This window comes from Chlorocebus sabaeus, chromosome 26 (assembly GCF_047675955.1).
Source record: "Chlorocebus sabaeus isolate Y175 chromosome 26, mChlSab1.0.hap1, whole genome shotgun sequence".
In the NCBI taxonomy this organism is placed as follows: domain Eukaryota; kingdom Metazoa; phylum Chordata; class Mammalia; order Primates; family Cercopithecidae; genus Chlorocebus; species Chlorocebus sabaeus.
In genome coordinates this window covers 38,258,894-38,285,574 of record NC_132929.1, presented here as the reverse complement: position 1 = coordinate 38,285,574, position 26,681 = coordinate 38,258,894, and the positions used below count along the sequence as shown (strand labels likewise).

General features: G+C 42.6%; 1 protein-coding gene across 4 annotated transcripts in view; it reads right to left on the bottom strand.

Annotated features, from left to right (window-relative positions):
• TLN2 (talin 2) overlaps positions 1-26,681 on the bottom strand; it is a 451,144-nt gene that overhangs the window by 125,391 nt on the left and 299,072 nt on the right. For all 4 annotated transcript variants that reach the window (XM_073012205.1, XM_008016371.3, XM_008016374.3 and 1 more), the window contains 10 exons: positions 22,870-22,971; positions 21,402-21,478; positions 18,060-18,240; positions 17,058-17,171; positions 14,689-14,797; positions 13,714-13,922; positions 13,077-13,175; positions 8,706-8,873; positions 7,161-7,455; positions 4,209-4,375 (listed from right to left, as the gene is read on the bottom strand). In XM_073012205.1, coding sequence (XP_072868306.1) covers positions 4,209-4,375; positions 7,161-7,455; positions 8,706-8,873; positions 13,077-13,175; positions 13,714-13,922; positions 14,689-14,797; positions 17,058-17,171; positions 18,060-18,240; positions 21,402-21,478; positions 22,870-22,971 — 1,521 coding nt within the window. The remainder of the gene's footprint in view (positions 1-4,208; positions 4,376-7,160; positions 7,456-8,705; positions 8,874-13,076; positions 13,176-13,713; positions 13,923-14,688; positions 14,798-17,057; positions 17,172-18,059; positions 18,241-21,401; positions 21,479-22,869; positions 22,972-26,681) is intronic.

The window sequence follows — 26,681 nt, the reverse complement described above, 5'->3', positions numbered from 1 at the left end:
TAAATGTGAAGGGGTAAGAGTCCAGTATCAACTCAGGCGGGGACAGAGGGAAGACGGGGAAGGATGGAGGGAGGGCTCAGGAATGCCATCAAAAAGATTCCAAGGAAATTTTGTGAAACAAAGACCATGCCCAGAAATCACATTCCTAGAGAGACAGAGTTGGAAAGTCTAGTGCAAAGTCAAGATGGTACCCAAAAGTACTGAATTAATGAGAGAAAGGTAATGCCCTCAACCCGACAGAAAAAGAGGAAGGCAATGTGCACAGTCAGTCATGCATTCTTTGTCCAGCCCCACAGCCCTTTTACTTTGTTGCTTTTAGTTGAACGTGTCTTAGAAACCTAAGTGGATTTTATTTAGATAGGTGGGATTCTGAAGCAGGGGAAGGCTAATGGTAATGCAGAGAAAGGATATCATTTTAACTCTACAATAATTCAACAAATGCTCACCGCACATCCAGCCTTCCTCTCCCACCAACAATAACAGCAGCCATCAAGATTTCCCTCACCAGGGCCTGAATGCTTGATGTCTACAGATCAATGAGTTTCTTCCTATGAACGCTTTCAGGCAATAATGTTTGCTCTCGAGGCAGGGCGAACAGTAGAGAACAGCACACTGATTTATCGAAAATCAATTTCCTAAAAGTCTAGATTTCCAAGTGGCCAATTTGCTAAACTTATCAATTTATAAGAACCGATTTCTTTGAGCTATTTATAAAAGTTATAGCAACGCATACAGGATGGACTAGTTTTAACAGCTGTGGCAGAATTATTTTGGCAACCCTCTTGAATAGAATCTCCTATTCTTTCAAACCTTAACCATTCTCATAATCTTGATTTTGTGTTTCTAGCACTGAAGAATTTTTATTTCTGTATTTCACATGCAAAAGGATTGTTTGGGCTACTTTTGGTTTCTTTTGCAGGTTTATGGAAGTTATTTTGTTTTTTTCTGGTCTTCAGGTATTTTCTAAGTCGCTCCTTTATATATGTCTCACGTGCACATCAGTCTTAATTTTATGTATTTTGAGCAGCTGGAAACCAGCATTTCTGCACTTCACACTGATATGGATGCTTTGGGTCCTTGCTCAGCAATGTCTTTTTTTATGATGAATATGTATCAGATATGGGGTACTAATCTTGGCCTGAAATCTTAGTTACTAATCATGAAATATATTTTTTCTGCACATTAAATATAATCCTTGGAAGTCTAACCTTTGCGTGTTCTTTAGCTTTCAACAAAATTCAGCAAATTAAAATATTGCTACAAAGACAAAATGAAAACTTTTAACTAAAAGCTGAAAGAATTTACAGAAACACTTAACATTGTCCCATTTAATATAAATAACCAAAGTCACATGAATACTTAGAAGAAATGAGTTTTTGGTAACTTGGTAAATGCAGTGAATTGGCCTGGTAAACAGTCACATCAAGAAACAAAACATGGCCGGGCGTGGGCTCATGCCTGTAATCCCAGCACTTTGGGAGGCTGAGGCGGGTGGATCAAGAGGTCAGAAGATCGAGACCATCCTGGCTAATACAGTGAAACCCCGTCTCTACTAAAAACACAAAAAATTAGCCGGGCATGGTGGCAGGTGCCTGTCCCAGCTACTCGGGAGGCTGAGGCAGGAGAATGGTGTGAACTCGGGAGGCAGAGCTTGCAGTGAGTCAAGACTGTGCCACTGCATTCCAGCATGGGTGACAGAGTGAGACTCCATCTCAAAAAAAAAAAAAAATGAAACGTGCACACTGGCCTGGCTCAATACTGCTTATGTGGCATTAGCATTCATCTTTTTGAGTTTTAATTTTTTTCATTTGTAAAATAAGGAATGGACTAGATCTACCCTATAGTTCTTTCCAACCTAGCAAGTAATTTTTTGTGAATGTAAGATTTTCTCAAATAGCTATGTGTAGACTGAGAGAGGTGAGGTAAACTAGTAAAACCTTTCAAAAAAAAATTCAACTACTACACAAAACCCAATACATACACACACACACACACACACACACACACACACACAGAGCATATATATATATCATATATACATATATGATATATGTATAGCTTAAAGAAGGGGGTTAAAAGCAGAGCTTATTGGCTGAAACAGGGATTAGGAGACAAGGGAAGGAAGCTCAGATGCTGCCCCTCCCTGGGTCTCTCCTTCACCGCTACCCACGAGGTGTCTCTAAGAACTCTCAGTCCTCAGGTAACATGAATGCCAGTTCAGTCAGGAGAGGTCCTCTACATGGCTATGTGTCACAATACTTTTTTTTTTTTTTTGAGACGGAGTCTTGCAGTGTCATCCGGGCTGGAGTGCAATGGCACTATCTCGGCTCACTGCAACCTCTGGCTCCCAGCTTCAAGCAATTCTCCTGCCTCAGCCTCCCTAGTAACTGGGATTACAGGCATGTGCCACCAAGACTGGCTAATTTTTGTATTTTTAGTAGAGACAGGGTTTCGCCATGTTGGTCAGACTGGTCTTAAACTCCCGACCTCAGGTAATCCACCCACTTTGGCCTCCCAAAGTGCTGGGATTACAGGTGTGTGCCACCATGCCCAGCCCACAATACATTTTAAGTGAAGTAATGCACATATTAGGTTGAGATACCAATTCCCGGAAGCCAGGGAGATGAGGTAAGATGTGGAAACACTTAATGAATCTATTTTTTTTTTTTTTGAGACGCAGGTTTGCTCTTGTTGCCTGGGCTGGAGTGCAGTGGTGCGATCTTGGCTCACTGCAACCTCCACCTCCTGGGTTCAAACAATTTTCTCCTGCCTCAGCCTCCCGAGTAGCTGGGATTATAGGTGCACACCACCACCCCCGGTTAATTTTTTGTATTTTTTAATTTATTTTTTATTTATTTATTTATTTTGAGATGGAGTCTTGCTCTGCTGCCCAGGCTGGACTGCAGTGGCCGGATCTCAGCTCACTGCAAGCTCCGCCTCCCAGGTTTACGCCATTCTCCTGCCTCAGCCTCCCGAGTAGCTGGGACTACAGGCACCCGCCACCTCACCCAGTTAGTTTTATGTATTTTTTAGTAGAGATGGGGTTTCACCATGTTAGCCAGGATGGTCTCGATCTCCTGACTTTGTGATCCGCCCGTCTCGGCCTTCCAAAGTGCTGGGATTACAGGCTTGAGCCACGGCGCCCGGGCAATTTTTTGTATTTTTATTAGAGACGGGGCTTCACCATGTTGGCCAGGTTGGTCTCGAACTCCTGACCTCAAGTGATCCTCCCGTCTTGACCTCCCAAAAGTGCTGGGATTATAGGCATGAGCCACCGTGCCTGGCCTTAATGAATCTTATATGCATAGAAATACATTTAAAATATTATTTTAAGGGCAGGAATTTGAAGGTGAATTTTATTTTCTTTTTTCACATTTATCTGCATGTTCTATTAATTCTATAAGAAATGTGTGCTAGGTACACAATAAAAAACCCAGAAAAATATAGCCTTATTCATTTAAAACAGTTCTCACCTAGAGATGCACATCGGAATACCCTGCAGAACTTAAACATGCAAGCGCGTGTGCACGCACGCATGTACGCACATACACACACACAGAGTCCTACCAGTGACCTTGTGAATCAGGATCTTTGGGGATGAAACTGAGACATGTGAATTTTAATATGTTTCACAGGGAGGCTATGTGTCAGACCCCAGGTTCCCAATCACTAGGTTTTGTAAGCATTATGCCATAGCATAGCTGTGAAAAAGCACAAAGCTAACACTCTTCATCCTTTTATAATATTTAAAACTGTGATGGGGATTTAAAGAACAGTAACGTAGGAAATAGTCTACTGTGCAAAATCTTGCTAGAAGTTTAGTTGAGAAGTCAAATGGAGGGCAAAGTAACATTAAGGCGTTGAGGAAGATAACAGGTTTAGGTGAATTTGCTGTTGAAAAATCTCAGGTTTAAATTAGTCACCACGTTCAATGAAGCCAACACATTGATGACCAAATGGAAAAAGAGGCCTCCCTAAAGAGGGCACTTTGCTGCTACGGCTGAGTCAGTACCACTCCCCTGAAGCATTTCATTCAGATGTTCCATCACCTCCTTTGCCACAAGAACAGGGTTAGATGTTACAAGCCACTTATGTTTTAAGCAAACAAAAAAGCACACTTGGCTGAACATCCCCCATCTGGAAGGTACCTTCCAAATCCTAACACTTACTAGTGTTCACTTTTCATACAAACAGATCCAGTAGAATACCTTTGCAGCTTCCACCATGCGAGCAGTGGAGTCGGCTAACAGTTTTGCTGCTGCCAGGAGCTTCTTCGAATTCTCCATGTCGATTTCGGCTTCTGCATCTGACCTCATTGCATTGACCAGGTCTGATGTGGCTTGGGCCAGGACCCGCGCCTGGCGCACCATTTCACCTAGAGGACGGAATAGAAGATGTGGTCGGTTTGTCTGCTTTTCAAAGGTCAGTAAAACCTCAGGAGCCAGTAGAGTCTTGTCTCTACTCTTCTGATAAGTGGGAGCAAAAAACCTGAACCTCCATGCTCTACTCCTAAGCAGTGCATCCAAATTAGAACCCAAAATGAAAATATTCCCTGCAGCTGCGAGGATGATACTCCCCAAACACATCCGGGTTCAGCCTTTCACTATGAGGCATGAAGAGAACAGAAGGAGCCAAAGAGGAACACTTTTTATAAAGAGAGGGCAGGGAACAAAATTACGTGGATTTAGCATTAGTAAACACTTATTTAGAAAACACTGCTTTCTTCAGTTTGAAAACCACTTACACAAAAGCCTCTATAACAAACTTTTTGAAGAACTGGCACAGAACAAAATTATTTTTAAATTCTGTATTAATGTGTAGGCTACCTAGCACCAGATGAGGGATATTACACAATCCACTCAATGTGTGCCACTTGGCCTTTGCTAATAGAAGCACAGACCCCAGCTTCATGCTCAAATGCTATGACTTGCCTTGGCCTGGAGTTTTCCCTTCCAATTTTCTCTTTGCTCATCCTTTTTTTCCCAGCACTGATTTTGATCTTGCATTATTCTTTGGTCTTATTGCCCCTGTGATTTTACTGAAATCTATTTTAATTTCCCTCTGGAAGTAGGAGGAGTATAACAACCAACATTAAAAACTAGCACGATTCAAATGTAAGGGATTTCTTCCTCTAGCAAAAGCCATCTGAAAAGAATGCTGAAGCATTGTAACAAAAAGGGGGAAGAAGAAAGCTTTTACTCAAATAAAAATGTGTTTAATTCAGTGTGGTATCCTGGACTGGATCCCGAGACGGTTAAAGGACATCAGCAGAAAACCTGATGAAATCTGAATAATGCCTGTAGTTTAGTTAGTAAAGTACCAATGCTAATGTCCTGGTTTTGACAAATGTGCTATCTTTTAGTGAAGTTGTCAAAAATGGAGAAACTGGGAAAAGTACACGGGACCTCTCCGTATTTCCTCTGCAACTTTTTTTGCAAATTTAAAAGTATTTCAAAATAAAAGGATTATCAAAAACAAACAAACAACAACAACAAATTCAAATGTGTGAAGCATTCCTATCTTGTTAAATTATTTACGGATACAGAAGAACATAAGACAATTTTCTTTAAAAAAAAAACAAAATTCGTTATAAGGTATTGTTCTATGCTGTCAAGGAAGCTCAAAAACAGATCTCTTACAGATTACTAGTTGGTTTGCAAATTGTGGGTCCTTTCTAGAGAAAAATTTCTTAGACACATTTAAAATAAAAAGTTACCTACTGGCCCAGCACCTCCATTAATAGGAATTTGCCCTACATTCGAAAAGTAAACTATTTTTACAAGAATGCTTATTGTAGTATTTTTGTAAAAGCAAAACAAACTAACAAACAAAAAAACTAAATGTCCATTAAAATATCACTGGTTAAATTATGATGCCTACAAAAATAGAATACTATGCTGCCACTAAAAAGACTAACACACAGGTGGACATGAAAAAAGTCCAGGCTGGGCACGGTGGCTCACCCCTGTAATCCCAGCACTTCGGGAAGCTGAGGCGGGCAGATCACCCGAGGTCAGGAGTTCAAGACCAGCCTGGCCAACATGGTGAAGCCCCCATCTCTACTAAAAATACAAAAATTAGCCGGGCATGGTGGCAGATGCCTGTAATCCCAGCTACTTGGGAGGCTGAGGCAGGAGTATCTCTTGAACCTGGGAGGTGGAGGTTGCAGTGAGTCAAGACTATGCCACTGTACCCCAGCCTGGGCAACAGAGTGAGATTCCACCTCAAAAGAAAAAAAAAAAGAAAAAAAAAAGTCTTTAAGACATATAAAGTGAAAAGGTTATGAATTTCGGGGATTTTGATGGCACAGTGGTGAGCTGGGTTTGGGGAGACTTCCTTTTCAATAGATTATAAAAAGGTGTATTGTATATGTTTTTAAACTGACTGCATATTATGTATGATGCTTTGGAATCTGAAAACACCTTTCTGCTGGAGACAAACTGTCCTCTAAGGGCTGGACAATTTAGAGACTGCAGAGGCTCAGCAGGGAACATGTCTTTGATATGCAAACTAACCAATCCAGAGCTATTCCTCCTCTAACTGGCCCAGACACTCAGGAGACACTGTTCCTCTGCCTGGATCATCCTGGGGCCAGGTCCCAGGTAACTAGCCACCACCTCCATAATTTAGAGCCTGCCAAAATTATTTAAACTAGCCAATCCTAAATTGTTTACCCTGCCCTGCATTTCCCAAGAAGTTCCAATAAAGGCCATGGTCTAGGCCCTCCCCTTGCTCCTGTCTTCTCCCTCCTGACCACCCTGATGCTCTCCCATGACCCTGTGTGGCAGGCGCTGACCCCTCCAGGGGACACGCAAGTACAACAAACTTCTGAATTCCCAGCCTTGATCTTGTTTCCTTCTGTGGCTGCTCCAACTTTGCCATACCATACCCAACATGTGCATTCACAGAACAAAGGATACGCTGCGAATCTAACAAAATAACAAAATCTAACCATCATAACAAAAACCCGGTGAAATCTGTTTAAGTCTGTAAGCAAGAGTCTTGTATCTTTTTCCAAGCTTCAGTGGGGAAGTCTTTGAGACCAATGAGAACTTGCCCTTGCCAATCATCCAGGCAGCCTTCACCTTCCCTGTGGGTGAGCACCACCATCAGGAACACCAAAACCCACCCATCCACCCACCCACAGCACAGTGCCTTACCGGCATCACCCATGGAGCTGAAGATGCTCTCAGTGACACACATGATGGTGTCGGTGGCCTGGTCGTAGCGGCCGATGGGCTCGCCTCGGCTGGCAAACTGCCGCACATGCTGCAGGAGATCATGGAGGGCCTGGCTGACTACGCTGGCCGCTGCGCTGACCTGCTTCAGGAGCTCACTGTCGGTGGTGGCCGCCTGGCAGGCACGGACGCAGTTCTCCACTGAGCGGTCCACCAGCTTCCCTGCTTCAATCAGCTGCTCCTGGCACACGGGGGAGCTGATAGTGGGGCTCACAACCTGAAGCGAGACAGGAACAGGTTGTGGGCACTGCGGTTGAATCCCGGTCCCTCTCCATGTGCCCCCACAGTCCCATCAAGGCCCTTCCTACGCTGGGCCTCGGTTTCTTACTCACAGGACCATTGCTCGGTTTCTTACTTACAGGATCATTTCATTCAATGAAACCATTGCTTCAGTCTCACACACTCTGCTTTTCTACTTCATCCTTGTGATTTGACATGTCCCGCTGATTTATAATGTCATTAGTCACACGTGACAGTCCATACTACTGCCCTACTTCCATAGAGAGAAATTCCTGAGATTTCCCCATTATACCTCCTTCCTTTTAGGATCCTTTGAATTCAGTCTTTTGAGTTGGGATACAAAGACTACCTAAAAGAATTCTATTTCTATTCCCAGAAACACCTGAAACTCTGCCTCATAGTCCTTTAATGAATAGGGGGGTTCTGTCAGTTCCTTGTAAATTCTAGCAGTGTGGACAAGGAAAGCTTGAGGGAGACAATGCTGCAAATCTTACCATAGGCTCTCGATAGCAAGCTGAGCCAGATCACAGATCTATACAACATGACAGGCCACCAAGTCCAGAAATGGACATTTCCCATCTTCTGATGCATCATCACCGAGAGGACACATGAAGTGGAAGGGAAAGGTACTTGGAGCAGATAGTCCTGAGTTGTTACTCTAGTTCTGCCACTTACTACTTCTGTGGCCTTAACCTACTAACATCTAAGGGCCTCAGATTCCTCATCAGTGAACTAGAGATAATGGTACTTAATCCTGCTTGCAGCATTACCGGGGAGATGTAATGAGGGGATGTATGAAACACAGAGTGTGTATACCCTGGCAACAATTAACATCCCCACTTGGACACTGTGCAGCCTAGAAAGGGTTCCCATAAACTCTGTGGCTTATTTCTGAACCCATTTATAATGCTGTACCACACAAGGCAAGAACTATTTTTGTGCAGGTGTAAGATGCACTGAGAAGTCCAAAGGGGAGACACAGCAATTTGCATATAGAAATGAACTAGTGAAAAGTACCAACGGCCTGAGGACTTGGGCAAAGAACAAATGATAAAAGCAGAATCAGACCATTTATGCTAAAATCCCATCATCACTTAAGACACTTGAAAGAAGTTCTAAAGCTTAGACTATTTGAAAAAATTCCACCCCTGCTACCCACCAAATGCCTGGAGGCAGATAACAGCAGGTGATACTGCATAGAAAGGGCTGGGGCGCCAGCTGGCTTACCTTGGCACATGCCACAAGCTGGGAGGTGGAGAGGGCACACTGGGTGGCAGCGGCAATTACCCTGTTCTGTAGGACAGTATCTTCGGCCACTTGGGCAACATTCTTTGCCTTTAGTACCAACATGGCAGCTGCATTGGCAACAGCTTTGGCCAAACTCATTAAAACATCCTGAGAAAAGGGAATCAAAGACTGTTCATTTATTTCTCTCTAATCACCTTTCACAGCCTGAAAATAAACATGTTATTAAAATTCCGTTTGATCTTTTTCCTTCAGCACTTCAGAAGTTTTTTTACTTGTTTTTTAAAATGTCAACTTATCCTTAGAGGTAATTAAAAAAGGAGACTAGTATCCTAATAACTCAGTCTCTTACATCCATTAAGTAGCACAGGTTTAAATCTAAAATAGTGAATTTCAGGGAAGGGTTATTATTTTAACCACTGATTCACATTCATGCACTTATCTAACACAAAGTCTTGACCACGTCTCTTGGATGAGTGGCCGATATGGTGGATCAGGAGAAGCTGAAAACATAGTCAGATGCCACAACATCATGTGCCATAGTTATAATTCATGGCCTCCAAGTCATCATGCCCCACTGCAACTTGAAAATGTATCTTCTGGATTTCTACTTTGCCCAAAGATCTGAGTCGTCATCAGAAATTTAGCCATAGCTCTACCTCCAGAGGGCAACATTTGATGCACACAGACACATAGCTGGCACCAATACCTACGACTCAAGAGCTAAGAAATGCTCTGAACATGAGTTATTCTCAGTGTTCTGCAGCCTTCTGGGTAGGAATTAAACTATGACAGAAAGCAGAAAGAGAGCCTATATAAATACACTAGCTATAAGATGGTCTGACTGAAGATGCAAGGAGCGCTGAGCCTTGAAACATCAGTTTATGCTTCAACTCAATGACCAGGCATTCTGCCTGCAGAAAGAAGAATCCTTTGAGCCTACCAGATTTGTCACCCATCTGTTTGACCTGAAGAATAACCACGGTTACAATTAATTTACTTCTTTGCTTTTAATACTGAAAGTAGTTTATTTGACTTGGAAATGCCTTCCCAAACATACAAGCCATTTTTATTTTGTACAAACATGTCAAGGCTTTTCCCCTCAAGGAAATACGGTCAGAAGTCTTCATTAATTCATCAGATGATAAAGACCACATTTGATTCGAAATGTAAAGGGCACCCACAGTGTCTTTACAGTGAGATATTTCATGAGAAGATACAATGGAAATAATATTCAGCCTGCACAGTTTTACACAGAACAAAGACTAGATACAATCCAGCTAAAACAGAAACCCATGAATCTATCAAGTAAGCTGATTTTAAAATGGACGAAAACTAAGTGGTCTTCAAGGAGCAGGTTATTCCAGTCTTTCTTAGGTCTGTGATGTTTCCTGGCTACCCCAGGTATAATTAAAGCCCATGGTGCTGAAAGCTGAAGATTCCTTTGGGATTTGACTGGCACTTGTCTACCACACAACTTTTAGGAATTGCTCCCACTATGGCAAAGTTACAGTTCCTGGACATTTATTTCAATGCTCAGTGAAAACACAGCTTGAATGTCACAAATTATTAAAAAGATTTTTAAAAATAACTTTCCAAAGTAGGTCATGGTATTCCCTCACTTGACATGAATTCATCTTTTCAGATGGGGGCCAGGATTTGGTCACATAGAATCATGATTGTTCTAAAGGGCTTTGTTAGAATTGTTTAAAGAAATCCTGTTCCTCTTATTAATTTTGTCCAAAAAAATACAGTTAGAAAAAGAATGTGATACTACAGCTATAGCTGCTGACAAGGCCTTTGTCAAAATTTTCAACAAGACCACTATTATACAGCCAGTGTAAAATAAATCTTTGTTAACTATGGGAACATGCAGTACATTAAGAACCCAAGAAAAGCTCTGAGATATGATCTCAAGAATCAGAAAAATAGAGTAAGAAATCCAATGTCAGTTACTCATAACTGGAGGAGGTTGCAGGATCACCTTACTGGCCTGGTCTTTACCTAGAGAGCTTACACAATTGAAAACATTAAAGTCAGGCCTGTCCCTGCTAACAAAGGCTCTGTAGGACTATCACCCTGAACCTGAACCTGCTTCCTTTGCACATCTGAATAGAAACAAACATTAGGAAGCAGAGTTGACATTCATACACAATGAAAATAATCTGCTAAAGTAGGGAGAGGCAGGTAAAGCTTTTAAAAAATACAAGGTTGCATGCGATGTTTTAAGGAAGAATTGTCTTTCTCCTTAACGTTCCTTGGCACTTTGGAGAAAACAATAATATTAATACTTTTGGGGAAAGTAAATGACCATGTCAAGATAATTAAGCCTAGTAAAACAACAGCTGAATCTCCTATTTACCAAGTTCCTAAATAGGTACCTGCCTACAAATAATTACCTGCCCTAATATAAAAGGTAAAGGCCAACGCAAGAGAAGTTTAGGGATATGGAAAGGGAAATCAGGATGGGGACACAATTAACTTGGGTTTAGCAGAATATATTGATGTGCAGTTCATTCTGATTCTAGGGAACTTATGACCAGCCATCTCAGTGTAGAAATGGTTTCCAGGAATATTCCTACAGCCCATGATACGAACTCACCCTCCATCATGACACAAATGTGCATCGAATGTCTTATTGCACTGCGGGATACAAGTGAATCCCATAGCCCAGTGCCACAGGCATGTGGAGAGTGAAGGAGAAACAAACACATCTATGCATGAAGGTTGAAATTTCATGTCTCACAACATACATGATCACATCTTAGTTTAACTAACACATCTTTTGCTTATAAAATTTGGAAGTTCTAGATAAAATGGCATGCAAAATTGCCACCCATGAAGCAAGAAACCTGAATGCCAGAGGAAAGCTAATGATCTTTTTGTTCTGTCTATAACATATTATAAAATCATTGTCAAATGAAGAGGTGGTCAAAACAGATGAAGTCAAAAATGCAGGAAAAAAGGTATTGAGAGGTGTCAGGTAGTTAATAAAAACATTGTGTTATTTTCTGGACTTGGTGATATTTGTGGTATGAGTTTATATAAGTTTGCAATTCTTTGTGATTTCTTCTAAGTAAATATTTCACTATATACATAATTCAAAAACATTTTAATAAGTGAAGGCTGATGAAATTCTGTAGAATCCTAAACAGTGAACTTGACACAAGATTTGGAAAAGGGCATCTTTCAGAGAACCTGGGCTAGAACGGTAACAATTTAATTAGGATATATTTATATATGACTTGCAAAATGAGAGACTTAGGAGGAGGAGTAAAGGGCACTGGCCCACCAGCACATAAGCAGCTCATCCTGGCCTGAACTCCCCCAGCAGCAGGCCTCTGCGCCTCACCCTTTGAGGGACAGGGATGGAGGCAGATGAGCAGAGATACCTGATGCTTTCTGAGCTGCCGTGAGGTGATACTGCACACAGTGGTGACACTCGCTTCCCAGAGGGCAAGCAGCACATGGCCCTGGTATTGAAAAAGAAGGGTCACAAAAAAGACTTCTCTGCCACGCTTGTGGTTTTGGATAAGACACAAAAAACAAACCACCTCTGAGTACAAAGGAAATTCTCTCTGTCTCTCTCTCTCTGTGTATGTGTGTTGAAGTACATAGGTTTTCATGTTTATGAGGACTCAAGAATGATGCCATTAAACCCTTCTCCTAAACAGGTAAAATAAGACTGGCCAGGCGCTGATAATCAGAGGTTAGGTGACAGATACCAGGAGTTCATGACACTATTAATATTTCTTCCCTTCTTGTGATTAAAGAATGTCCACCATATTGGAAAAAAAAAGTAATAATCAGGGCCGGGTGTGGTGGCTCACGCCTGTAATCCCAGCACTTTGGGAGGCTGAGGCGGGCCGATCATGAGGTCAGAAGTTTGAGACCAGCCTGATCAATACAGTGAAATCCCATCTCTACTAAAAATACAAAAACTAGCCGGGCGTGGTGGCATGCGCCTGTAACCCCAGCTACTCAGGAGATTAAGGCAGGAGAATCGCTTGAACCCGGGAGACGGAGGTTGCAGTGAGCCAAGATCACACCACTGCATTCCAGCCTGGGTGACAGAGTGAAACTCTAATTTAAAAAAAAAAAAAAAATCAGGAAAGCTACATATGTGCTTTACAGTGATGAAACATGGTGTCAGTGAAATGAGTTTTCCTATTAAAAAAAAATTTTTTTTGGTAACACAAAAAGACCTCACTCCCAACATAATACATCTCAATCGCATTCTTGACAATCTCAAAGAAAATTTAGTTAGTTTTTGAAATATTACATTCTGCCTGCTAGGGTCTAAGACCATCACTTAGACTTCTTTCCATGACTATAAGGCTGCAAATACCTTACCTGGAATCGCTCATCAGTCTCATTCTCTCCAATCTGTCTCAGAAGATCCCCACTGGCTTGTCCGATGCTGCCAGCAGCAGTCAAAACTGTCTGTCGAGGCTGTGAACAAAGAACACACCTTAATTGGAAAGAAACGCATTTCCTCCAGTGCCATGAGACATGGAAGTACAGGAGGTAGAATCTCATAGAATTTGCTCCCTTTGTCTATCAGTAAGAATCTCAGGTGGTCTGCCGGATAGAAGACATCCTGGTGAAATCCGTGCAAGGAAACATCCAGTGTCTCACAAACCAGCAATAGGTGTGTGGATTTGAAATGGCCCATTAGTGAGCCTTGTTCAGGTGGTAAGAAGGTGATGCGCATTCCGTGGAAACTAGGGTGCAAACTTATATTTCCCTTAAATCTGTGTTAATCCTGTGTGTTAAGTTCCTGGGGCTGCATCTACTCAAGTACCCTTGAGGCGGAGGCCTTTATACTAAGAGCTCAACCACTCCTGAATGTGGGTGAGCTCTTAGTTGCAGAGAGAAACATACCCCATCAGGATGCAAGGAACAGCTGGGGAAGCAAGAGCCGCATGGTCCCCCAGAGGATGCAGCTGTCCCATCAGAACCCCAGTGATTGCTTGCCTCTAGAGCTTACCTCTCCAGAAGTAGGCTGCACAGCTTTCAGCAAGTCTGACACTGCCCCAGCGAGGGTCCTGGCAGCTCTGAGCAAGTCCTCCCCGCTGCCCACCTCATCATCCATGAGGGCAGCCAGTAGCTTCACACCCTTGGACATCTCCGTCAGGTTGGAAGAAATAGTGGTGATTGCACATCCCACAGCTGTGTAGTCAGTGTCTGCAGGGTCACCTGGGAGAGAAAAGAACCATCCCCATCGAAGGAGGGCACATGGTTCTGGTGAGAATTTTCAAAACCCCACACTGGCAGGAGTTCCTCACCCACCATCCTGCAAGAGTCAGACAGCAAGCGTCACATGAGCACAGTGAGATGGCCTGCTCCCTGTCTCCACAGTGACTGCAGAAAGGTCCTTTTGCCTGGAGGCCTCAAGCATTGAAATACTGAGTACAACCACCTTTAAAAATCCAAAGGATGTCTCAGCATCTCACAGCCTTTTCCATTAGGCCCCTGTCAGCAGCTCAGGGGGTCAGCTCTGCTCCTGAAAGGCGGATACGCTGCAGGGTGAAACCAAGCAAGTTCCCAGCTCTCCCCTGAGAGCGCAAGGCTGGGAGACACACTGTGCCAGAAGAGACCGCTGCTGGACAAGATGGGCGAAGGCACACATGACAGGTCTGTTCGTTCAAAACCATTTTCCAACTGTAGGTGCCCAGAAGGGAGAAAGTAGCCTCAATAGACTTTGCAGTATGTCCAGCACACTGACAAGCCATGAGAAGATCTGAATAGGTACTTTTTAATGAGGATGCAAGATACAGGCAAAAAGCAGTAAGATGTTCCTTACTCGCTCTCCTGGGTCACTGGGAGAAAAGCAACTAAGAATAGACTATCCTCTCATAATATGAAGTCTATTGTTTCAATCAACAGATAACTTATATTTTAAAATTTAAAAAAACAGCTTTTAAACAAAACTCCAATGCAGCACAAATCTCAAGGGACTTACCCGCCGTGAGGTTAACAACTGAAGCCGTTCCGGCCGTGATAGCATCAACTTGAGAATGGATTTCGTGTTTGGATTCATCGACTTTGTTCTGAACCCATACTCTAGATGCCTGCAAAGCCAGACAATGGCACAACACAATCACAGCACAGAATTACCCAGGAGACCGGAAAAGCCCCACCATAAAATCAGACCAGCATTTTGGCTACATTCTTCTTATGAGGCCAACGCCGACAGGGCCCTTAAGTTATCCTAAACAGTATCCTCAACAGGCCTCTTGCTCCTTCGGAGATACTCAATGCTGTGCAAATTCTCCCTGTGTCTTACATTAATTATGTTGTTTGTGTTTTTAACTTGTAAGATCTTAGGGAGAAAAATTCCACATGGCTTTATTTAGAAAAATTCAATTGAAAAAGAACGAGAAGCGAAAAATCAATGTTTCATAATAATACTGCACATTAGCACTGATAGTTGTTGCTAATTTTCACCTTGCTTTGCAGGGAGCAGGGTGAGAAGGAGGGTGTTTCAGCTCATAGGTGTTCTCTGTCAATGTAGGAAATGTCTCTTGCTTACAACATGCATCGCCTTGAAGACGACTAAAGGCCATGCTCATGTAGATGGTAAGACCTTTCCTGGTAAGATGAGGGGATGGGTCGAGAACCCTGTTCTGGATCCAGATCTACCACTAGTAGGTGATAGGACCTTGGGCAAATCATATCCAGGTCCTGTGCCTTATACTTTTTCTACTGTAGGAATTCAATGGCTTTTAAAAACCTGTCCAGCTCTTATACTTTATATGTTTATTTGAACCTATAAATAGCAAGTTCTCTATTTTCTGGTATGAACTTACCTAATAAATTATCATTTATCTTGATAATGATGACCCTGCAGTAAGGTGCTCATCTGCTTCCCAAAATATCCCAAAAATATTCATCTATGTTCAGGATGTGACTAGCACTAAAAATAATTTATTGCATTCTAAATCTTTGAAAACTGGTGAAGGAGGAATGTTAAATCTTAAATATTTTAAAACTCTACCTCCCAATTATACTGGATATGGGAGTCTGCCATACATGTTTTTACTCTGGAGTTCCCCAAAGCAAAATGTTTATTGTTTTCAGGTACCTGGGAGAAATGGCACCGAGGATACCAGCAACCTCCACGCACACAAATGTGCAAATGAAAGACTCAGCATTCTGGGAGAACTTGGAGGGCAGGTATCCTGACAGGACAAGATGAGACTACAGACTGTATGTTGCTTCTGGCCCCTGTGATGGCACCAGTCAGTCCCACAACAGTGGTTGTCAACTCTGACTGGCCATTAGAATCAGCTGGTGAGAATAAAAACCACTGATTCTCAGGCTCCACCGACAGAAACATCGATTTATTTGGTCAGAGCTGGTGCTTTGGGCTTTGTTTTTAAAGTTCCTCGGATGATTCTAACATACAAAGCAGGGTTGAGAATGACAGTGCTAGCCGGTGCTTCTCAACTTTAATGGTCACACAAAGAAGTTGGGAACTTGGCTAAAATGCAGATTCTGTTTGAGTGGGCTGGGAAAGGCCCAAGATTCTGCACCTCTTACAAGACTCTAGGAATTGCCAACGCTGCTGGTCCTGAGACCACGATTTGAGCAGTGAGGAGTTGGAAGATTTTATGCAGCAGTAGCTACAGGAAGATCTCTGGGTTAATCACCCTACCTTGCTGAAAAGTTCAGTGGTAGTAAGCCAGTGCTTCTCAAAGCACAGTCCCCAGGCATGCAGCGTTGGCATCACCAGAGATCTTGTTGCAAATGCAAAATCTCAGGCCCTACCCAAGATCCAAAACCAAAACCAAAAACAAAAACAAAAAAAAAATGGGGGGAGAGTCCAGCAATGTGTGTTTTAACAGGCCCTTCAGATGATGCTGACATACGCTACAGTTTGAGAACCACTGGCAGCGATAAAACTAACAAACAGCTAATGCTTACTGAGCTCTTACTATGTGCTAGGGGCCATGCTAAGAACTCTACAGGTGATTAGATCATTGCAGCTTCACAACAACTCTATTTACAGATGACAAAGTGGAGGATTAGAGAAGGCAAGTAGCCCAGATTCACACAGCCAGTACTGGAGCTGGGGTTTGAACCCAGGTCGCAGGATCCTAGGGTCCAAGTTCTCTGCCCTCCCATGGTACTGCCAACAGCCTGCAGTACCCTATGATATTCTCCTCCTATGGGTGCAACCGAGAGACAAAGTCTCCATATCCTGAAAAAATCATGTGTTTCCATTTCACCTAGAGACAGAAATTTACCTAGATGAATCCTGACAGAGTGCATAATACTGCTTTCTGCCAGGACAGAGACTTGGCATGAAAACCACTCGACAGTATTTACCATATCCTGGCCGAGAGGTGGCAGCGAGTCGAGCTCACTGAGGTCATCCTGGGCCTGCTGGACGGCATGCATGCTTGTGTTGATCGTCCCCATCAGGGCCTGCTGGGCTGAGGTCTGCAAAGGCAGATGAAACAAAGCTGTCATCCCACACTCCTGGGACTGACATGGCCCTTTATGCAAAACAAAGTAAAACAGAACTCTGTGCTCGAGACAAAGCAGCCCAGGCTACATCTCAACAAGCGCCTGAACTATCTCCCATTTCAACCTGGAGGCCAGAAATAGATACTGCATTATATTAATAGAACACAAAATGAAGGTGATTGCCATGGAGGGATTATAATCAGAAGTGTGTGAAGAGCTTAATTAGCTGACAAGAAGGCTCATAAAAGTCCTTGCAGGGGAACTGAGGTGATCCAGTCTTTGAGTACTGAGGACCTCCTCATGCACAGGAAACACGTGGGTGTTAAATGAGAATGCTTCCTGATAGATGTTTAAGGACTCCACCTAAATCTACGGTCAACATACTTTTTCAGAGACAAGTGTTGCTCCTGAGCTTTCAAAAAGTTCTCGTCCAATAGCAAGGGAGTCAGTCCCAAGGCCAGCCTGAGAGGCACCGAGCCAGACAGACCAGCACAGTGGAAAGCAATCAATGACTCCCAGGGTGAAACCTCAAGATTGCTAAAAACCTGATCTACTTCTCAGCCTTTCCTAGGGGTATCTGGACCAATCACCTTGGTGCTGCCAGGACACGGGAGCAGGGTTCTGTCCCTGTATCACAAGTCATGTTGAGAGCTCCCTAACTTTCCAGTCACAGAGGACACCTCCGATACTAAACAGGCAGTGATCCGAGTCATCCAATTTAAAAAATGCACAGCTGAACGAGGCATGGTTCAGCCGGGAACTACAGAGTTCCAACACTCAGCCCATCACCACCGCTGGTGTCCACCCTGCATGCCGGAGGCAGCAGACTAACGAGCGGGGGAGGAGCACAGGAAGCCTCACCAGTGGCGGCATGTGGCCTCGGTGCATCTGCCCAACCATGACCTGCTGCTGTGGCGAGGGCATGCTGCCAACGTTGAAGGTCTCAGGCCCGCTGGAGCCCGAGCGCATCACGGCCGGCAGCGCCACTGAGCCGTGCTCTGCCTTCCCGGTCCGGTTGAACTGCTGCTGCAAGATGGTGGACCTGCCGGGAAAAGTGGTTTGGTCACTGCAAGGACGCCACCCATGTGGAGTGCAATGAGGAGACCCCACAGATGTCACGTATGTTCCTTGCTTTATGCTGTGAAGGACAATTTAAAGAGGCACATACAGCCAGAGAAGCAGGAATGAAGAAGTGGCATCACAATACTTAGCAGAGCTCTGAGATGAATCCTTTTACGATAAGTAATGTAAATAATTACTCCCAATTTATCCACTTAATAGACTTATGGTATTATGCAATTAGTTGTTATTAAAAAAACAAGGCTGGGTACAGTATCTCACCCTTGTAATCCCAGCCCTTTGGGAGGCCAAGCGGGGAGGATTCCTTGAAGTCAGGAGTTCAAGACTAGCCTGAACATATGAGACCTCATCTCTACAAAAAATTCAAAACCTTAGCCTGGAGTGGTGGTACATGCCTATAGTCCTAGCTATAGAGGATGAGGTGGGAGGATCACCTGAGCCCAGGAGCCAGAGGCTGCAGTGAGCTACGATCATGCCACTGTACTCCAGCCTGGGCAACAGAGTAAGACTCTGTCTCAAGAAGAAAAAATGACAACAACAACACAGAGATTCCTAGAATAATGATGTCCCAGGTTTTAAGTGAATGTTTTGATATGTTGATATATTATTTTTGGTAAATCATACCTGAAAGAACATTCACTAAACAAGTGTCAACCTTCTGCCAGGTTCCATTCCAAGCATCAGAGATACAGATGATGTATCTGCAGCTTGAAAGGGGAAATGTGGAAATGAAGCTAGGGGAAAGTCTCCCACAGCTTAGCTCCCTCCGTCAGGCCCACCACCGTTGACCACAGAGAATGTTTCACTGCCTCTAGAGCCTTGACCACGTGAGGCTTTGGCACCTTCCCTAAATGCTTTCAGCTAAATATTGGGAAGACTCTTAAGGTATCTAATGGAAAAATTGCATTTTTAATTTTTTTTTTTTGAGACAGAGTTTCACTCTTGTCATGCAGACTGGAACGCAGTGGCGCGATTTCGGCTCACTGCAACCTCCGCCTCCCGGGTTCAAGTTATTCTCCTGCCTCGGCCTCCCAAGTAGCTGGGATTACCAGTGCTTGCCACCACGCCTTGCTAATTTTTTGTATTTTTAGTAAAGACAAGGTTTCATCATATTAGCCAGGCTGGTCTTGAACTCCCGACCTCAGGTGAACCACCCGCCTCGGCCTCCCAAAGTGCTGGGAATACAGGAGTGAGCCACAGCGCTCAGCCAAAAAATTGCATTGTTTACTTTATATTGTCTTAGAATGAAGAATAAGTGCAAAGGACGCGGATCGTCTGAAGGTAAGAAGTCTGAGGGTGGTGTATGTTCCTCAGAAGCCCAGCAGACAAACCCACAGACAGCGTCTGTGAGTGTTGTGAGGTGGAAGGAAGGTGGCGGTGCAGCTTCATGAAGAGACAGTGGCCTCTGTCCCAGGGCCCTCGCACCATCACAGATCATTCCCTGTTGCCCAGGGCAAGGCTCAATAGCCATGCTGGGATCCCAAGCATTAGGCATCCATGGAGAAACACTGTAGTCTGGGGTGGGGTGGTGAGAGACTAGGGAAGGTGGGTCTGGAGGCTCCAGTGAGAAGTCAGTTGCATTCTGAGAGCTCAGCCAAGGACCAACACAGGAAGAAGTGGAAGGTCTAGAGATGGGGACCATCCTGACCATTCTTCCTGCTTGCCTTGATCAGACCCCACAGTGATGCCGTGGGCAGTGGAGGAGGCTACAGTGGTCCCAGGCAGGGGAAGGTCCCAGCCCTCTGGGCTCAGACACTTACTGGGCTGCTCCTATGGGAAGCAAAGCACAGCAAAGTCCTCTGATGTGAAGCAGATCACCCTGTCAGAGAGCACTAGCTTACTAATTTACATCCAATGGCCATGAATAATTCCAAGGACTTAAGGTGCTCTGCCCAAGGGTGGCAAGTACTAGAAACACATCATATCAAGTTTGGTTCTAACTTGCATACTAGTGGGGACAAATGGAAAAACACCTTCTGGGTGATTAGGAAGCAAATTGTGAGAAACTGGCAGCAAGGGTGAAAATGTTAGAGAAACTACTATAGATAAGCAAGTTTAATGGACTGGAAGATGCTAGAACTTTCTAGCAGCATACTATGGGAAACATCGCAAGATCTGAATCTGAGTCCTGGCTCTACCACATATGTATATCTCAACTAACTTTCATGAGCTTCAGTTTCCTTATCTGTGGACTGGGAATGATAGCACTTGGCCTCCCTTTTGCATAGGGAGCTGTTATTGCAATTCCAGATGAGACAGAATGTCAGACACACACACTAAAGAATAAAGAACAGTCGTTACATTGCTCTAATATATTAATATAAGAGGGATGTCTGTATAGGTTCCCCATAAAAAACATTTATTAGATGTTACTTAATTTTAACAAATCTATCTCCTCATCTACAAATGGCGCTAAATTGAGAACACTGTGAATTTAAAATAATGATTGTGAGGATGATAGTTATAATAGCAAGTGCTAAGTTCCAGGCATTGTTTTATGTGCTTTATTAGTAACTACCATGGAAATAAAACCTACTTAGGTGGTAATATCATTATCCCCATTTTATAGATGAGATCATGCCAGAAGAGAATTCAGTAACTTCCCCAGGGCCACACAGTGAAACACAGACCCCAGATTTGAGCCCAGTACGAGTTTCCATGTTCTTAACCACTCCCTGTACTACGCTACCTCACAGCACTCGAGACAAGCATGGCATGCACCAGTGCTTCACTGTAACTCCTCCACTGGCTACACTCCCTCCTCCCACAAAGGGGGCCAGAATCAAACAGAGGCTCATCCTCTGACCTTCTGATGGTATGATTCGATCATGAGATTTAAATCAGAAATGTGGAACAGGACTCATGAACACTTACTGCCTCAAAAGACACAGTTAAACGCCACACTTTGGTCAATGTTTCCCTAAAATCCTCAGCCTCCCTCATGAGACATTTGCCACTTCAATGCTGCTGGTCTGGGGACTATGCTTGAAGAAGATTCAACTATATCATCTGCTGTCATCTTCTCCATGTGACAGGCTTCAGAGTAGCAGGCTCCAAGCTGGCAAGAGGAAACCTGCCTATCTAGGGAGAAGGTGGTGCTCTAGTGCTCTTCATAATACTTACTTTTTTGGGGAAACAGACTCTTCCAACATGGTTGACTCCTCATCACCTTCTAGTCCAAATCGATCTTTACTTTGTTTCTGGAAATGCAATAAAACAAAATGCAAAAATGAAACCCAGGCTGGGCACAGTGGCTCACACCTGTAATCCCAGCACTTTGGGAGCTGAGGCGGGCGGATCACTTGAGGTTAGGAGCTCGAGACAAACCTGGTCAACATGGTGAAACCCTGTCTCTTTAAAAAAACAAAACAAAACAAAAAAAAACCATAAATCAGCCTGGCATGGTGACAGGAGCTTGTAATCCCAGCTACACCAGAGACTGAGGCAGGAGAATTGCTTGAACTCAGAGGCGGAGGTTTCAGTGGGCCGAGACTGTGCCTCTGCACTCCAGCCTGGGTGACAGAGCAAGACTCTGTCTCAAAGAAAAAAAAAAAAAAAGAAAAGAGAGAAAAGAAAATCAGCAGGTCTTCATACAAGGACCTTTAAAAAAAACATTTTGAAGGGACACAAGTGAAAGTGTTGAAGTTTACTCAAAATTCTTTATACTGGATATTTAGTAAGTGATGGACGAACAAAAGCATAATAATAAACAAGAGAAATATATTATTTAATATATAGTTAAATGTCATGTATTTATTGCACAGACTTTAATTTTACATAGTAAAAAATCAAGATGCACATAGTAACATTCTATTAAAACTTTTTTTTTTTCATGGGCTGTATCTTGAAACCTTAAGAAATCTGTTTTTCTGTATACTACTATAGCACATAACCCCGTTACATTTGTTTAAAAAAAAACAAAGACATGAAAACTGCAAAGATCATTTTTAGCCCCTCAGTCCAAGTTTCCACAGAGGCTGAAAAGCATAGCACAGCTACGTGGAAAGGAAGGTGCTGAGGGGTGCTAGGCTCATTCATTAGCTAAGTGACGTGCTATTGTTCACTGCCTGGTAGTAAATGATACAAATATGTGTTACAGAAAAAGCAGGAATTCTCATAGGATCTTGAGGTCAAAGATCTCATACTTAATTAGTGATTAAAGATGAAATTAGTAAATCAAGTTTTATTGTTTTGTTTTTTTTTGAGACAGAGTCTTGCTCTGTCGCCCAGGCTGGAGTACAGTGGCGTGATCTCAGCTCACTGCAACCTCCACCTCCTGGGTTCAAGCGATTCTCCTGCCTCTGCCTCCTGAGTAACTGGGATTACAGGCACTCATGCCTGGCTAAATTTTTTTGTATTTTTAGTAGAGACGGGGTTTTACCATGTTGGCCAGACTGGTCTCTAACACCTGACCTCAGGTGATCTGCCCGCCTCGGCCTCCCAAAGTGTTGGATCACAGGCATGAGTCACTGTGCCTGGCCTCAAGTATTTTTTAAAAAGGCTTTTTTTTTTTTCAAGGTACCCACGCCATCAAAAGCGAGCCTTTTAATAAAGCGGTCTTGCTTTTCCAATTTGCATCAATACAAAATACCTTTTTCAGGATGATGTCAATGTAGCCTGCAATCAGCTGGGATATCTGCTCTCCCTCGGTGGTTTGTACTGAATAGTAGCTTTCCTGATACTCCCCAAAATCCTGAAAAGACAGCATTGGAGGAAATACAGCTAAATCAGATATATCAGCATTTTAAAGGCTAGGAGGTCCAGCTCTAGAACAATATGACATAGACTTCATTTCCCCTGCTCCTTCTCTCTAAATACAAACAAATACCCTAAAATTTATTGAACAATATTCAACAATGGTAAAAGAGCTCGCAAAACTGAAAAGATGGACTGGCTAGGGGCCTCAGAACATGCCAAACCACAATGTGGTTGAGTTCTTGGGTTTTCTTTCCTATCCCATATACCCCCAAGACTAAGAGCTGTAGAGGCCTGAACATTGGAACCCCCAACAGGCAGTTCCTGAAAAGCATGCTTTCAGTCAAAGAACCAGGAGAAGGGGAGCCCAACAGAGACTAATTGGGGGAAGTAGTCAGGAGCTCCAACTACAGCTCAACAACCTGGGCTAACATTCACTGGAAGCTGCAGAGCAGTGAAACCTCAGACCCTCTCAGGCCCTTTTCCACAACCCAGGCAGGTGGATGGTCTGATCCTTTTGCTGCAGCAGCCACAGTAAAGCCCTGTGTCTCCCTGCCCTCCAGCCAGTGGCTTAAAGAGACTCAGGCTCAGTGCCTTCTGGTTCCTGCAATGAAGGTCACCCAGCAATAGCAGGTAGCCCAGGGAAGTGCCTTCTGCCTTTATCAACAGAACCAACAGGGTTTGAGCAGGAACCTTAGTGTCAAAAGAAAAAATCAGCCCAGAATAGCATTGAAAGGGCTGAGAGAATAAAATTGTCATTGCAACTTAAGCCCACAAAAGTAGGCCAGAACACTACACACTGAACCTGAACAAAGTGGCCGCCTGCTAAAATAGAATATTTCAGTAAGATCAAAAGTCTCCTGATAGGCTGGGCACAGTGGCTCATACCTGTGATCCCACCACTTTGGGAGGTTGAGGCAAGAGGATCACTTGGGCCCAGGAGTTCAAGACCAGCCTGGGCAACATGGTGAGACTTCACCTCTATAAATTTTTTTTTCTTTTTTTAATTAGCCAGGCATAGTGGCATGAGCCTGCAGTTCCAGCTCAAGAGGCTGAGGGAGCAAGATCACTTGAGACCAAGAGGTGAGCTATGATCATACCACTACACTCCAGTTTGGGCAACACAGTAAGAGACTATCTATAAAAAAAAAAAAAAAAAAGTCTCCCAATAACCAAGATGTCTAGGATGTTTTTAAAAAAATAAATATTCATATCAAGAGCCAGGACAACCACAATATGAATGATAGACAATCAACTCATGCCAATACTGAAATAAATCAGATATTGGAATTATAAGGATTTTAAAGCAACCATCATAAAAATGCTTCATGATAAACTGCAAATTCTCTTGCTGCAAATTTTAAAGAATAAAAAGTTCCAACAAAGAAACGGAAGTCATAAAAAGGAACCAAATGGAAGTATAGAAGTGAAAAAGGCAATAACCAAAATTTTACAACTCACAGGATAGACTCAATAGTAGTGTGGAGCTAATAAAAAATAAAATCAGTAAACCTGAAAACAGATCAACAGCATTTAGTCAATCTGAACAACATAGAGAAAATGAACTAAAAAACAGAGCTTCAGGGATCTACAGGACAGTAACAAAAGATCTAACATTAATATCATCAGAATAACAGGAGACGACAATGTTGGATAAAAATAAAGCATTTGAAGAAATAATGACTGAAAACTCCCCCAAATTAGTGAAAACTTAAACCCACAAATTCAAGAAGCTGAGTGAACTCCAAACAGAAGAAATGTTAAGAAGCCCATACCAAGATTTTGAAAACCAGAGATAAAAATATCTTAAAAACAGCCACAGAAAAATGACATATTACCTACAAATTGACACCAACTTGAATGACAGCAAATTTCTCATTAGGAATCATGGAGGTAAGAAAGAAGTGGCATGACATGTTTCAGATGCTAAAAGAAAGGAACTGTCAATCCCAAATGCTGTACCTGGCAAAATTATCCTTCATGAATGAAGGGGAAATAATAACGTTCTCAGAGGAAGAAAACACTATGAGAATTTGTTGCTAGCAGATGTACCCTTAACAAATAGCTAAAGGAAGCTCTTCAAACACAAAATGATAACAGAAGGAGGCTGGGAACTTTAGAAAGGCAAGAAGAACAATGGGGTAGATAAAAATAAAGGGAAATGTAATAGACTGTTCTTCACCTCATGAGTTTCTTTCATCACATTTTCTGTTCAAAGCGGAAGCTGTAACACCATCTTATGTGGTTATAGACAAAATAACCATCTTACATGTATGCAGAAAAAATATTTAAATAATTATACTCAAAAAGTGTGGGGAGTGGGTAGGTAAAAAGACCTAAATGGAAGTAAGGTTTCTACACTTCACTTAAAGGGGAAAAGCCAGTACCAGTAGGCTGTGTTTAATTTTATATGCACATGGTAATATCTAGAACAACCAATGAGAGCACTACACAAAGTGATATGCTCAAAATATAACACACAAACTCTAAAAAGTGTCCAAGTAACCCACAGAAAAGGCAAAAAAAAAAAAAAAAAAAAAAAAGAGAGAGAGAGAGAAGCAAAGGGGATAGACAGAAAAACTACAAAATGATAGACTTGGGTCCTAATATATCAATAATTAGCTTAAATATAGTGTAAATATACCAATTAAAAGACAGAGATAGAATGGATTAAAAAATATATAACCCAACTAATTATGCTCTCTACAAGAAATTCATTTCAAATATAACAATATATGCAGTTGAAAATAAAACGATGGAAAAAGATATATCATGCCCACATTAGTTTTATAAAAAGCATTGGTGGCTATGTTAACATTAGATGCAGTAGACTTCAGAGCAAAACAAAAATTACTAACAGAAAAGAACATTACATAATGATAAAACAACTTCTCCCTTAAGATGTAGGAATCTTAAATGTACAGGCACCAAACAACAAAGCTTCAAATGACATGAAACAAAAACTGAGAGCTGAAAGAAAAAGTAGAAAAATCCACAATTATTGTTAAGAACCTCACTCTTGGCAACTGAGAAAACTGCCAGACAGAAAATTAACAAAGATATTCATTCAAAAGACCGGAACACCACCATCAACTAATAGGGATCTAACTGGTATTTACAGAGCCTACTTTACATGATAACAGCAGAATATATGTTCTTTTTGAGTACTCATAGAACACTCACCAAAAATGATATCCTGGGATATAAAAACAAACCTTAAAATTTCAAAAGGACTGAAATCATACAGAGTATGTTCTCTGACCATAATGGAATCAAACTGAAAAATCAATAATAGAAAGAGAGCAGAAAAACCTCCAAACACTTGGAAATTAAATAAAGGCTAGGAATAGGAAGGAAAAAATCACTACATATAATGAGCTTATACGCATTATGCATTATATGCATTATGCATTATGCATTATGCAACGTTAGGCTTTAATCAAAATACTGATGTGCTCTCTTTTGCCTGAGGTAGTTAATGAGGTTATCATAACTATTTATTTTTTTAATTTTTTTTTTTGAGGCGGAGTCTCGCCCTGTCACCCAGGCTGGAGTGCAGTGGCGCCATCTCGGCTCACTGCAACCTCTGCCTCCTGGGTTCGTGCCATTCTCCTGCCTCAGCCTCCCGAGTAGCTGGGACTACAGGCGCCCGCCACCACGCTCGGCTAATTTTTTGTATTTTTAGTAGAGATGGGGTTTCACCATGTT